The sequence below is a fragment of the Pongo abelii genome, chromosome 11 (assembly GCF_028885655.2).
Source record: "Pongo abelii isolate AG06213 chromosome 11, NHGRI_mPonAbe1-v2.0_pri, whole genome shotgun sequence".
In the NCBI taxonomy this organism is placed as follows: Eukaryota; Metazoa; Chordata; class Mammalia; order Primates; family Hominidae; genus Pongo; species Pongo abelii.
Genome location: NC_071996.2, coordinates 17,748,246 through 17,761,176, shown reverse-complemented (window position 1 = coordinate 17,761,176; position 12,931 = coordinate 17,748,246). Strand labels below are relative to the sequence as shown.

At 36.3% G+C, this 12,931-nt stretch overlaps 1 protein-coding gene and 1 non-coding gene across 4 annotated transcripts in view; both read right to left on the bottom strand.

Annotated features, from left to right (window-relative positions):
* POTEI (POTE ankyrin domain family member I) overlaps window positions 1–12,931 on the bottom strand; it is a 56,308-nt gene that overhangs the window by 29,504 nt on the left and 13,873 nt on the right. For all 3 annotated transcript variants that reach the window (XM_024243685.3, XM_054549119.2, XM_054549120.2), the window contains 4 exons: window positions 10,711–10,781; window positions 4,814–4,884; window positions 3,331–3,375; window positions 2,125–2,291 (listed from right to left, as the gene is read on the bottom strand). In XM_024243685.3, the coding sequence (XP_024099453.3) occupies window positions 2,125–2,291; window positions 3,331–3,375; window positions 4,814–4,884; window positions 10,711–10,781 (354 nt within the window). The remainder of the gene's footprint in view (window positions 1–2,124; window positions 2,292–3,330; window positions 3,376–4,813; window positions 4,885–10,710; window positions 10,782–12,931) is intronic.
* On the bottom strand, window positions 11,899–12,005 carry LOC112132436 (U6 spliceosomal RNA). Its single transcript, XR_002914208.2, has one exon. It is a non-coding gene; the product is annotated as a U6 spliceosomal RNA (small nuclear RNA).

Sequence of the window (12,931 nt, the reverse complement as noted above, 5' to 3'; positions counted from 1 at the left end):
ATGACTGAGAACGTTGTAATTTTCTTCCACAGTCAAGGAAAAGTAATAGACAAATAGTTTCAAATTTTATATAACAGGTGTAGTTTTCAAATTTTATATAACAATTATATATTTTAAAGGTTATAAAAATTATACACATGTGGCATTAAAAATGCCAGACCGAGGTGTTAAATTCTTAAAACTATAGAACTAAAAGTCGCCTTGAACATTTCTAGATTACACGTAAGCTGATTATCATTTTGTTCATGTTTATACATAAAGACCAAGAAATACTAAAAGTTTCAAGGAGAGTATTTCTTGCTTGATAAAATCAGCCAATTCTAGGACGGCTGATACTCATCAAATATATACAAAGAAATTGATCACAGTAAAATACTGAGTTCTTACACTAACAGGAATAAAGTGGGAGAAATGCAGACAATAATCTTATTTTATAAATGAAATTTTAAAAATTATATGAAGTCACTGTGGAAAAATATAGTGAGATGAATACTGAAATATATCCTTTTCTCAAAGGAAGGATAATTTCACACATGCAGGGCACTTTTACAAATAAGAGTCACTTCATTTGCAGCACCTTCCTTTTAGCACAAAGGTCAGCAAATAAGCACCTGTGGGCCAAACCCAGCCCACTGCCTGTTTTTGTAAGTCAAGTATTTTGGAACACAGCCATGCTTATTCACTTTACAGTCCATAGTGTCAATTAGCTAGGTGTGATGTTGTACATGTGTGGTCCCAACTAGTAGAGAGGCTGAGGTGGGAGGATCACTAGAGCCCAGAAAGTCGAGGCTGCAGTGAGCCATGATCACACAACTGCACTCCAGCCTGGGAAACAGAGACTCTGTCTCAAAAAAAATTAATTTATATAATCCACAAAGCCTAAAATATTTACTAACTGGCTCTTTGCAGAAAAAGTTGGCCAACTCCTGGTTTAGCAGATAAAAGATCCTTTGATATATTTTAATAAAAGTTTTACCCAATATACTCAAATGTTTATATTAAATATAGATCCCCATATACAATCCCTTGGCAATATTCAGATTGAGGGTCCAATATTTCAGCACTCAGGCACTGACAACAAAAATTTAATAACTAGCAATCTTGTTGCTAACAAGGTACAGCGTCAATGTAGCATGTAGCTTCCATTTGCAACACAGCAGATATTACAAGAATTCTGACAAAATTATCTTAAGATGTGTTATCACTAATGCTTTAAATACACTTAAATTGTGAAATAATCAGTATACTCTAGATCTAACCTCACTTGTAAAAAATGGTTGCATACTACATTAATTTCTGGGTATGAAAATTGAGCTATTTCATATTGGTAAGGATTTACTTTTGATAAGGATAATTTCCTATTGATAAGGATCCATCTTTTTGATATAATAATGCTGTAATAAATGTCCTTATACATAAGTATATATGTAACAAATCTATACAAATATCCTTTACATATATTATATATCCTTATTGTTATACATGTGTTTGTGAATATGCTACTAAATTAATGTTCAAAATGTATTTACCAGCAGTGTATGAAATGTCTTTTACAATGAAACCATTTCCCTTGCAGCAACACAGATGGAGCTGGAGGCCATTATCCTAAGCAAACTAATGCAGGAACAGAAAATCAAATGCCACATATTCTTACTCATTAGTGGGAACTAAACAATGAGAATCCATGGACACAAAAAGGAGAATAACAGACACCGGGGTCTACTTGAAGGTGGAGTGCGGCAGGAGGCAGATGACCAAAAAACTACCTTTGGGTGTTTTTCTTATTATGTGGCTGATGAAATAATCTGCAGTCCAAATCTTCATGATACACTTTACCGATATAATAACCCTGCACATGTACCCCTGAAGCTAAGAGAAAAGTTCACTAAAAAGAAAAGAAAATGCCTTTTCCCTCACATTCGCCAATACTGGTTATTTTTCAAATAAATTAATGACTGGAGAAAATGGTAACTCATTGTTTGCTGATTTTCATTTTTCTGATTAACAAGCAAGGCTGAATATCCTGGTAAAACTATAAAATTTGTTCATCATGAATATTAGCCCAAATTAGGGTTAGTTTGACAGCACATGGTTATCTCCTGTTCAATGTTGCCATAGGCTTACCTGTGATACTCTTCACTTTCAGTGTCAGGAAATTGCTGGTTTTCAGGTGTTCTGCTTTTCCTTTGAGGAATTAATCCATCATCACCATTGCCAGCAGTGACACCATTAGTCAGGTTTTCTAGTAATCCCACATTATTACTTTCATGCTTCTTCATTTCTTCTTCAACCTTGAGTGGGATATTAAGGATGGTTATCACTTTATTGAATAAAAAGAACCTTTTTAATTGATTCTATCAATTGACTCAGTTTGTCATTATTTTCATCATTAAAAATATTTTACACTTAAATTTGATCATATATACAGAAATATTACCATATAACCTTAAGATGTAATTATCATATCATTAATATATCACAGAAATTTTTGTAAAGTTTGCTTCATTTCTGTTTCAATGAATAAAACAGAATTTTCCAAAATTCAAAAAGGGCCCTCCTTCATTTTGTGCTTTTATTCTCAATCATTCTTCAGAATCTTATATATGTATTTACCCCATTTGACTCGTGGGAACACACAAATACAAAGACAAAAATGCAAAATGTGTCTTCTTCCATCTTTACCACCTAGATTTTACATTAAACAGTCAGATTTAGAGGATGACACACAGTGCGGCTTCAGGAATAGAAAGTAAGTTTGCCCTTTTCTGCACTAAGATATTCTTCTCCCCCACTGCCTTTGAGCATTCTTTTTTCATTTGGTTCCTGGGATATCAAAAACATGATGGTGCTCACTGAAAATGGGAACCAAAGTTTGCCACAACACAAGGAGCAGAGTGAAACTGCTGAGGTGCAAGCATGGAATTCCAGAAAATGAGATGCTCCCCAGATTTCACATTCAATAGCCATACAATTTTCTAGCTGGAAGATACACAGAATAAGAAGCTATCTTCTTTAGCCACATTATCTATTGATAATCAGACTAAAACCAAGAAAGATAAAATGATTGGTCCAAAGCTCCCAAAGTGGCATTACCTAGCATTTTACGGCACCATTCAGGATTGTTCCATAGTAATCAAAGAATATCTCTAGGGTTTGTATCTCTTGAAAACTCAATGTACAGAATTCTTTCTGAGTTAAATATTAACTTTTTCACTGATGATTTATGCTACTTACATGATAGGATCATGTATGCTTACACTTACTGCACTTTGTTAAACAACATAATGTAAAAATCTAATTCAACACAAACATTTGAATATGAAAGTATACCTCTCTATCACCATCCTTATTTATTTCTGGTTCTTGAGACATTTTCTGCAGATGCAAAAAAAGAAGGTTAATTTGCTTGTTGTATTTCTGTGACGTCTCCTCTTTTGGAGCGCATGTTTTAAAAAAATTTTATTCTTAAGTAATCAAGTATGGACAATGAAAAATTAGAAAATAATTAAAATTAAAATTTAACTGTTAAAATAAATAAATAATAATTAAAATTAAGAATTAACTTTTTAATCTATGTTTAGCTACTGCCATATCACTGGCTTCTGAATAACATGTGAAAAATAATTCACCTTAACCCAAGGAAGAAGAAAAACGTGAAACAGCAAACTTAACTTGGTCACCATTTGTTTGGACTAAACTTAATTTGTTCTGTGTTAAATCTACCAAAAATGAATCAGCAGATGATTTGTAGTGTTGCAAAATCTTCCTCACTTGAAAAGAGTTTACCTCACAAAACCCTAACTAGTGAGCCCCTACAGTGCACTGAAGTGTTTTTCTAAAAGATTCCTAACTGGATTGTAGGCACCCTTTAAATTATTAGGAGCCGAAATCAACACCAAACAGAAAGAGATACAAATTCTCAAATTTTAATTGAAATTATATACTGTAAAATGATAGTGTTATGTATCTAGATTATCTGCTTAAGTCCAGTTCTAATGTATTCTAATGTGTACTAATTACAGTGGATAAAAATTTTTTAATAATATGTACTAATTTTCTGCAACTGAAATAAATTAGAATGTTATTGTGTTTGTGCACTAACACTAAAGTTTCCATTCTGCAAGATATGATTCTTGTAATAGGCAGCTGGGTTGCTTTTATGACCTGGTTCCCTCCCTGAACAGAAACGCTGAGGTCAATGAGAGACCACAAGGCAGAATATATCTTTAACCTTGGTATCAGTCACCACAAGGCAGAATATATCTTTAACCTTGGTATCAGTGACTGACAATACAAAACTGCAGATTTTCAATCACTGGCCATGATTACTCTTTAACCATGAATCCAGCTCAGGGACCATCAGAGTTACATTGTTCATAATTCTATTTCTTAATAATATAATCCAATAATTGATGTTACCTTCTTTATCATGTTAGGGTGTTGTAAAAATAAAAGAACAAACAAAGTTCTGAAATTTGTTTTTGCCGCTATTCCAAAAGGAAAGATTAGCTATAAGCTAATCAAAAAGGCAGATGAGAATATTTTAAATAAGAATATTATAAAATAAGAGTATTTTAAATTTTATAGTGGTTATGTTAAATATCAAATGTTAAATTGGAATCTATTCTTCTGTTAATGAGATTGCTGAATTTATTAAAATAAATTTTAAGAATCTATTTAAAAATTCTTAAAAAAAAGAATCTATTGATTCTCAAAACCTAGTCTGAAAGGTAATATCATTTGGACTATCTAATATTATTAAAGCAAAGAAAACAACATTAAATCAAAAATTTAAATTTAAAATTTTCCATGCCTCTGGCTGGCTATCTTCACTGCCTTTGAGTCTTTGCAACTCTTCCTCTGATGTCTGCTTTAAGTCTTGTTCTGTTGAGAAATCCATATATTAAGTTAAAATGAACCACTTAGAACAGTTAAAAACTATTGCCTTTATAAAAATAGATTTAAGACAACTTTTTATTTCATAAATTGAGCGTTCAGATTTTCATGAAATAGTTACTTAGGAGATAATTCTCCAAAACTTCAACAAACCACTAGAGGAGACACCTGATGTCATTCACTCACAAATTCATCCACCCAACATAAATGAACAAAACCACCAGAAACACAACTTTAAAATACAGTAGAAACATATAAGGTAACACAGTATGTTGTTCTCCACTTCCTAATAGTGAAGCAGTAAATGTAAAGAAAAGGAAATTTAGTTTTAAAGAGAAACAAGTTTTCCTGCACTTAGCTACTCTGACTCTAAGGATAGTAACAAGCAGGGCCCAGGAAAGGTCGTGGTGACCCTGCCTGAGAAGCCGGAGCCCACATGTATGGGCTCCAGACATCCCAGAACAAGGTTAAGAAAACAAATTCCTTTACTGTCTCCCCTTCCCCTCAGCATTTACTCAGAGCTATTTTTACAAATGCATATTATTTGCAAGTTCCTGTTGCCCTTCAATGCAGCTGCAAGGTCATAAGCTATGCTGAGGTTGCAAAACTGTCACTAGATGATTAACTGCCTTTGTTCTGCTTCTGTAAGCTTGCCTACATAAGCCAAGCCCCGTCTTTGTTCAGGGCTCAGCTTGCAGATACAAATCCGCTGAGCTGGTGCGCACCTAAATGAAATCCTCCTGTTTCACCCACTGGGTCTCTCCTGCCTCCTGTTTTCTGCAACAATAGTACCTTATAAATGATTTCCAAAATTACTACTGACACTTTTATTAGTGTACGTCTTCCTAATATCTAAAATGTTTCCCTCCACTATTCTGACGTATTTATTTTCATTTTTCTTTTCTTTTTTTTTTTTTTTTTTTTGAGCTGGGGTCTTGCTCTGTCACCAGGCTGGAGTGCAGTGGTGCAATCTCAGCTCACTGCAACCTCCGACTCCCTGGTTCAAGCAATTCTTCTGTCTCAGTCTCCCGAGAAGCTGAGATTACAGGCATGCACCATCGTGCCCAGCTAATTTTCGTGTTTTTAGTGGAGATGGGGTTTCACCATTGGCCAGGATGGTCCTGATCTTTTGACCTTGTGATCTGCCTGCTCCAGCCTCCCAAAATGCTGGGATTACAGGTGTGAGCCACCACACTTGGCCTTATTTTTATCTTTTAAAACAATGCTATGAGAAAGTCTTCCTTGATTCTGCATGGCTTTCCCCAGATAAACAGGTACCTCCTTCCTTGAGGCTGCCTTGGTACTTCACTGATTTTTCTACTGCACCTTTGCCACCTGAACTGTACATTATTCCTCCACATGTCTGTCCCCTCTGCTCCAAAACTGCAGAGGACAGTCTTGCGCATCATCTTACTCACATTTTACTCAGAAATTTCTTATTGAGTCCTGCTAAATACACGCTAGGAATTAGGGTTTAAAAAGAATGAAAATAAATCATGTCAGGGATGGCTTTTCTAGAAAACATGCCCAAGCAGAGACTTAAATATTGGGGCTAGCCAGATTAAAATGGGTAGAGGGCAGGAAAGGGTGACAGCATGCCACGCAGCAGCAAGAGCAGGAGCGAGGCCCGAAAGAGTGAAAGTATTTGCCTACAATAGAAGGATGAGTGAGTAGGGCAATACCAGCAGCTCAGTAATGCCAGAGAAAGGGCACACAGGGAAAAGGGCGCAAGATGGACAGTGGAGCAGAAGTCAGATTAGGAAAGCCTTATGTGTAATTTTAAGATGCCTGGACATTAATATTCAACAGTGGTCCCTGATCCTATCTGCATTTAGATATAGATCATTTTAATGCCAAAACCAATATTCCTAGTGAACCATTATTCATTAAGACAAGGTGACAGATAGCTCATGTGGACACAGCTGAGATGATACTATGCAGGAAATTCTCAATAATTCTCATGAACACTTGGAAAGTCAATTCTATAATAAGTCAGAGAAATTACAATAAATCACTTAATACTTGGTTTGGGAAGGTGCTTTCTAAAGTTATAGTGCATATGAATTTAACTAATAGTTGTGAATTCAGAGCTGTGACAATAAAGCAAAGAAACCACATTGTGTTTGAGTCAGCAATCTTTAGATTTCTATCCAGTCTTCCCATCCAGTCCATAAATTCTAAGTATAATCCTGGTACTCACTCTCAAGTTTATGTTAAATATTATCCCATACAAAAAACACTCTTTCTCTTACTTCTTTTCATTATTTATATGTTGCTTTGTTTAAAGGAAGAACACAAAAATGCCCTGCTAAAGGGATTCTGTTTGGTTGCAGGCAGCAAGGGGGAAAAACACAAAGTGTATTTTGCAGAAAATGATTTTTTAGAAGTCAGAACTATGACATGAAGTCAAGCACGGCATTCTAGGACTGAATTTGCTGTGCTGCCTTCATACGCTCCTTGCTCTTCCTTTTCTGGCAGCTGTGACTCACACAGGTCGTGGAGAGTATCATTCCCTAAGAGGAACAACTCTGATATTCATCTTTATCTATTAAGTTCATCTGTCCCATTCTATGTTCTGTGGATGCTGACTTTTGATCATTGATGGCAATACACACGGACATTTATCATCAACTGTCAGATTCCCGGATCTTTGACAAGTCTCATTACTGAGAGTCAAACTAGTAGGATGCGAGTTATAAATGCTGGTTATCCAATTACCTACTCAAAATATCCTACATGAATATTCCATTAAACATGTATAGAAAAACAGTAATCATTCCTGCTGACCTGCTGCTCTTTGTTCTTCTGTATTCATCAGAAAATTTCCTCCTTCTTCCTCACGTCCAGGTTAAATACTAGCATACAACCTGGAAACCTGTAAATTATCTGACATTTCTCTCTGTTGCCCAAGCCTTTTTCATTCAATCATCACTAAATCATATTGACGATACCTCTCTTCTGCCTCTGCTTTATATTCCCACTGCCACTGGGAACATAAATATTTACAAAATGGCTTTTATTTAAAAAAAAAAACCTTCCAAATATTAATGTTATTTCTTACATGAAAAAAATTAAGCAAAACAAATAAAAAAAGCATAACACCAAAAAAACAAAGGCCAACATATTAAAACGAGTAGTTGAGATTCCTAACTTTATGTATTTCACTATGGACGGGTGAAAACCTTGTAATACATTGATGCTACTCCAAGGATGTCTGACAAGGAAATTATAGCTGACTACTGCAAAAGCTTCCTTTGTCTCCTGGTTTCTTTACATGGTAAAGAACCTTCCATCAATCCCAGCAAACTATAGGCCACAGGCCAAATCCAACCTGCCTTACGGCTTTGTAAGTAAAGTTTTATAGGAGCTCAGTCATGCCTGTTTGCTTACATATAATCGTGGTGGCTTTCACACTACAACAGCAGACAACAGCAGGGTTAAGTAGACACGACAGAGACCACATAGTCTAAAATATTTCCCACCTGGTCCTTTACAGAAAAAGCTTGCTAACCCATTTTACACCATAACCAGAATGCCTTAATACCCAAATTTAATCTTGTGACTCCCCTGCACAAATTTCTCCAATGGGCCCCTGCAGCACACATTGTTGGCTCCCTACCAATAGCCATTCCTTATTCTTTCTTGCAGAAGAAACACAAGTCTATTGGGATATTTATTATTCCAATCCCCCTCCTCAGCCTCAGAAAGAGAAATGTTTATTCTAAGCTAATCAGGTATTTGCCTTCCCAGTGCCTGGTTTGGGAACAAGCAGGCACTGTGACACAGCCAATGAAATGTTACAGGAAGCCCCTTGCATGCTTCTAAGTTTTCTCCCTGTTTAAAAGACACATGTGAAGAAAAGTAGCCCTTGCGATGTTGTGTTGTGAGAACAAGATGTTTGGAGCTGCTGCAGATTAGCCAACAACGAAAGGAGACATGAATAAAAACACTGCCAACAGCACAGCTGAAAGAGGGAAAAGTGGGATCCCTAGGATATCACTGAACAAACAAAACAACTCTGGTTCCTACTGTTTTAGCCACTGCTCATCTAGTATTTGCAGTCCAAAGCATTCTACCTGGTAAATTTCCCATGGCACACAGGATAAGACCTACTCATTTCTATAGTATTAAAAAGTCTGTCATAAACTTGCCTTAACTAAGTATTCACCTCATTCCCAACCTCTGGTATCTCACACTTTTGGTACTAGCAAAAGTGAACTGCTCAGAAACCCTGCAAAGTTCACTCAAGCATCTTGTCTTTTGCACTTGCTGCTCTTCCTCCCAAACAGGCAATCTCATTACATGTTCCTTCTGGCAAACACACAACCTCACTACATGTTCCTTCTGCCAAACATTATTCTTCTGCTTCTTTACCTAGAAAAATTCTTCTCTCTCTGCATGCTTACCTTAAACCATACCTACTTTTTCCAAAACTTTCATTCCTCATCACATATGTCTGGCACATAATCAATATATAATAAATCATAATGATAAGCTTCCAATGGGCATCTAGCACACAGTAAGCACTGAATAAAGTAGTAAAATAATGAAAATGACAATGATAATAACAAGCTCCTGTCTGTATTTTTAATTGTTTGTGGTCTGTAGCATTAGAAAAATGGTTAGTATCTAAAAGACTATTTCATAGTTATTTGTTAAGTGGACAAGTGAAAATATAAATAGAAATGTTTTCTTGGTAAATTCTGTTGAAAAAGCACAGAAATGAAATAGAGACAGCTCTATTATGATCACCTTAGAGATCAAAACTACATCTATTCCACCTTTGTCTCCTGCAACTTATAAAACCTAACTTACAGAAGCTCTTTGATAAATAGATGGCTAAATTAAAGGTGTCCTCATACAGTTTGGATTATACAATGTATTAGGTGTCCACAACCAGATAGCATACTAGCATTTCTGTTAGTGTGAAACATGGTTCTACTTTTATGATAATCTGCTGAGCCTAGAGCTGGGCAATTTGTATATTTATTATGACCATCTTTTGGCAAATGGTAGCAGAGCATCTTGCTCTAACAAAATTACTGTTATCATGACAATTAACCAGCAGGTAGAAGAACTCATCTTGTTCCAACCAAGTAAATATATCTCTTTCCAACTTCAAATGAGGAGGAATGAAGTCAGTAATAGTGAGACCTTATTGAGACAAGCATATGTAACATGACTTGTGCTTTAGGGTTCTTTTGTGATCAAAAATTCCTTACTTTTACTTTTTTATCTATGGTAGGACCATGCAGAGCAGCGGTCCTCAACTCCCAGGCCACAGACTTGTACCAGTCCATGGACTATTATGAACCACACCACACAGGAGGAGGTGAGCAGCAGACAAGCCAGGGAAGCTTCGCCTGTACTTACAGCCACACCCCATGGCTCATATTACCGCCTGAAGTCTGCCTCCAGTCAGATCAGTGATAACATTAGATACTCATTGGAGCACGAACCCTGTTGTGAACTGCCCATCCGAGGGATCTAGGTTGTGTGCTTCGTATGAGAATCTAATGCCTGATGATCTGTCACTGTCTCACTTTGTTCCCAGATAAGACCATCTAGTTGCAGAAAAATAAGCTCAGAGCTTCCACGGATTCTACATTATGGTAAGTTGTATAATTATTTTATTATATATTACAATATGATAATAATATAAAGTAGCACAATAAATGTAACATGATTGAATAATCCTGAAACTATCCCCACCTTTCCCCAGCCCATGGAAAGATTGTCTTCCACAAAACCGGTCCCTGGTGCCAAAAAGGTTGGGGATAACTGACTAAAGTAATTCACTATCACAAGTCTTACCCGGGTTGCTGTTTTCAGAAAAGATTTTTAGCATCTGTTTTTCTTTGTAGTCAGAAAGTAACTGGCAAATTCTATGTATAAAAATGTAATAAACCAAATTACTTTTTAAATACTGATATAAAAAATACCAAATGTAGAATTATTAAGAGTATTTCAAACAATATCAGAATATCAGAACTTAACAGTATTATCCCATCCACTTATGAGTACATTCTACAAACTTCTCTTTAAGCTTCTAATTAAAGAAGAAAAAAATGTAAGGTGAAATACTCATAAAACGAGGGCACTGTGACCCGGTAAATTAGCTTGCATTAGCCTGACATAATAGAAAGTGTCCCAACTCTGCATAAGTCCTAGCTCCATAATGAACAGCTATTTGTTCTTGGACAACTTGCTTCTCTTAGGCTCCATGTCTTCTTCAACAAAGTGAGGACTTTGCTGCCTTATTTCCCTAGGTTGTTACAAAGATTTAACATGATAACATTTTTTAAATGCTGAGAGAAATAGTAAAGCAATGGAAGAATCTGTTCCTAAACTTTATGACTAAAATTATCTTGGAATCCCAAATAAAACCCAATGTGTATTTTGTTCATAGGTTCTAATATGCAAATCTTGTAGCTTTCAGAAAATGTCATTAAGTCCTAATTTTGCTTCTTAGTTGTCCTACTCCTTATGGCTTATAATTCAGGGCATCTCAACTACGTCATAGTTTGTAACTAAATTTATTCATACATATCTCATTAAAGTAGACAATGTGATTGTCCACTATTATGGAGTTGATCAATCACACCAAGGGCAGAAAAACCAATGGATGTTAAGACCCGGTTTGGACCAACGATCCTTCTCTACAGACTCAAACTCTCAGCCAGCAAATGTTTGTTAGGATAATGCTTTATATTGATGTTCAATTCCAGCTGACGTGGGAGACCAAAAGTCTACTTTTATTTTTTTTAGTTTCCACGAAGAAGTTGCAAGCTGACATTCTCTAATTTTTGACATACATACTAACAATATATTTTGCACCGAACACGTTATTCAGCTCTAAGTCATCTCACAGACCATCTTACATGACTATTTTTGCAGCACAAATCACAATTTCAATATTTTGGTGGCACCCATTTTGCTTTGATTCACACTGTTTCCTTAGAGCTAGTCAGCAAATAGTCAAATGACCTTCCAGTGACTGCACAAAATATGGAATGCTTCAAAGATTTGTGCTGCCTCCTTATGTAGAAGCCATGCTAACTTTCTCCGTGTTGTTCCAATTTTAGGATATGTGCCACCCAAGCAAGAACAAAGCCCTGCTTTTACACATGATTAGTGATGAGTCATGGACAAGGCTTGGCTGTGTTAAGTCCAACTAAACTACTTGAGATTCTGAGAATTCTCTTCAATGGCTTCCTGTGAGCTAGAATTTGAAAATACTTTAAAATCTTGAGCTAGAGATGGAAGTAGCTTGGACGATTTTCATTATCATGTAAATCAGATCACTCAAGGGACCAACCACAGCTGGGGGCCACTGCTCAGGGGAAGGTTCATATGAGACTTTCTACTGCCCAAAGTTCTATACAGGATATAAAGGTGCCTCACAGTACAGATCTGGTAGTAAAGAAGAAGAAACAAACTGATCTCTTTCTGCCACATCATTTGAACCCCTCTGACGCTATAGAAAAAGCCTACCTAATATCTACTAGAGAAAAGACCAACAACGGCCTCAAAGGATCTCTTACCATGAAGGTCTCAGCTAATTCTCGGCTAAGATGTGGGTTCCACATTAGGTTCTGAATATGGGAGAAGGGTCAATTTGCTCACTTTGTGTGCAGATAAAGTCAGGATGCCCAGCAGCCAGAGCAGGGGGCTGCTGCTCTGGGAACAATGGCTGAGCATATAAGCATAGGTATGGGAACTAAAAAACGTTGTAACTTCAAAGTCACTGTATGAATCGCCATGAAGACTTGAGGGATCTGAATCTACTGATTCATCTTAAGGCAGCAGGACCAGTTTGAGTGGCAACAATGCAGCAACAGAATCAACGGAAACAACAGAATGATTGCAATGTCTTTTTTTCTCCTCCTTCTGACTTGATAAAAGGGACTGTCTTCCTTGGATTTAGTGAACCCCTTCGGTTCTTGAAAAATTCAAGGAGTATGTAGGACATAGTCCCCAGAAGACAGTACAAGACTTTCTGCTAAACTAGACATTTCAAGACCCAAATAACTAA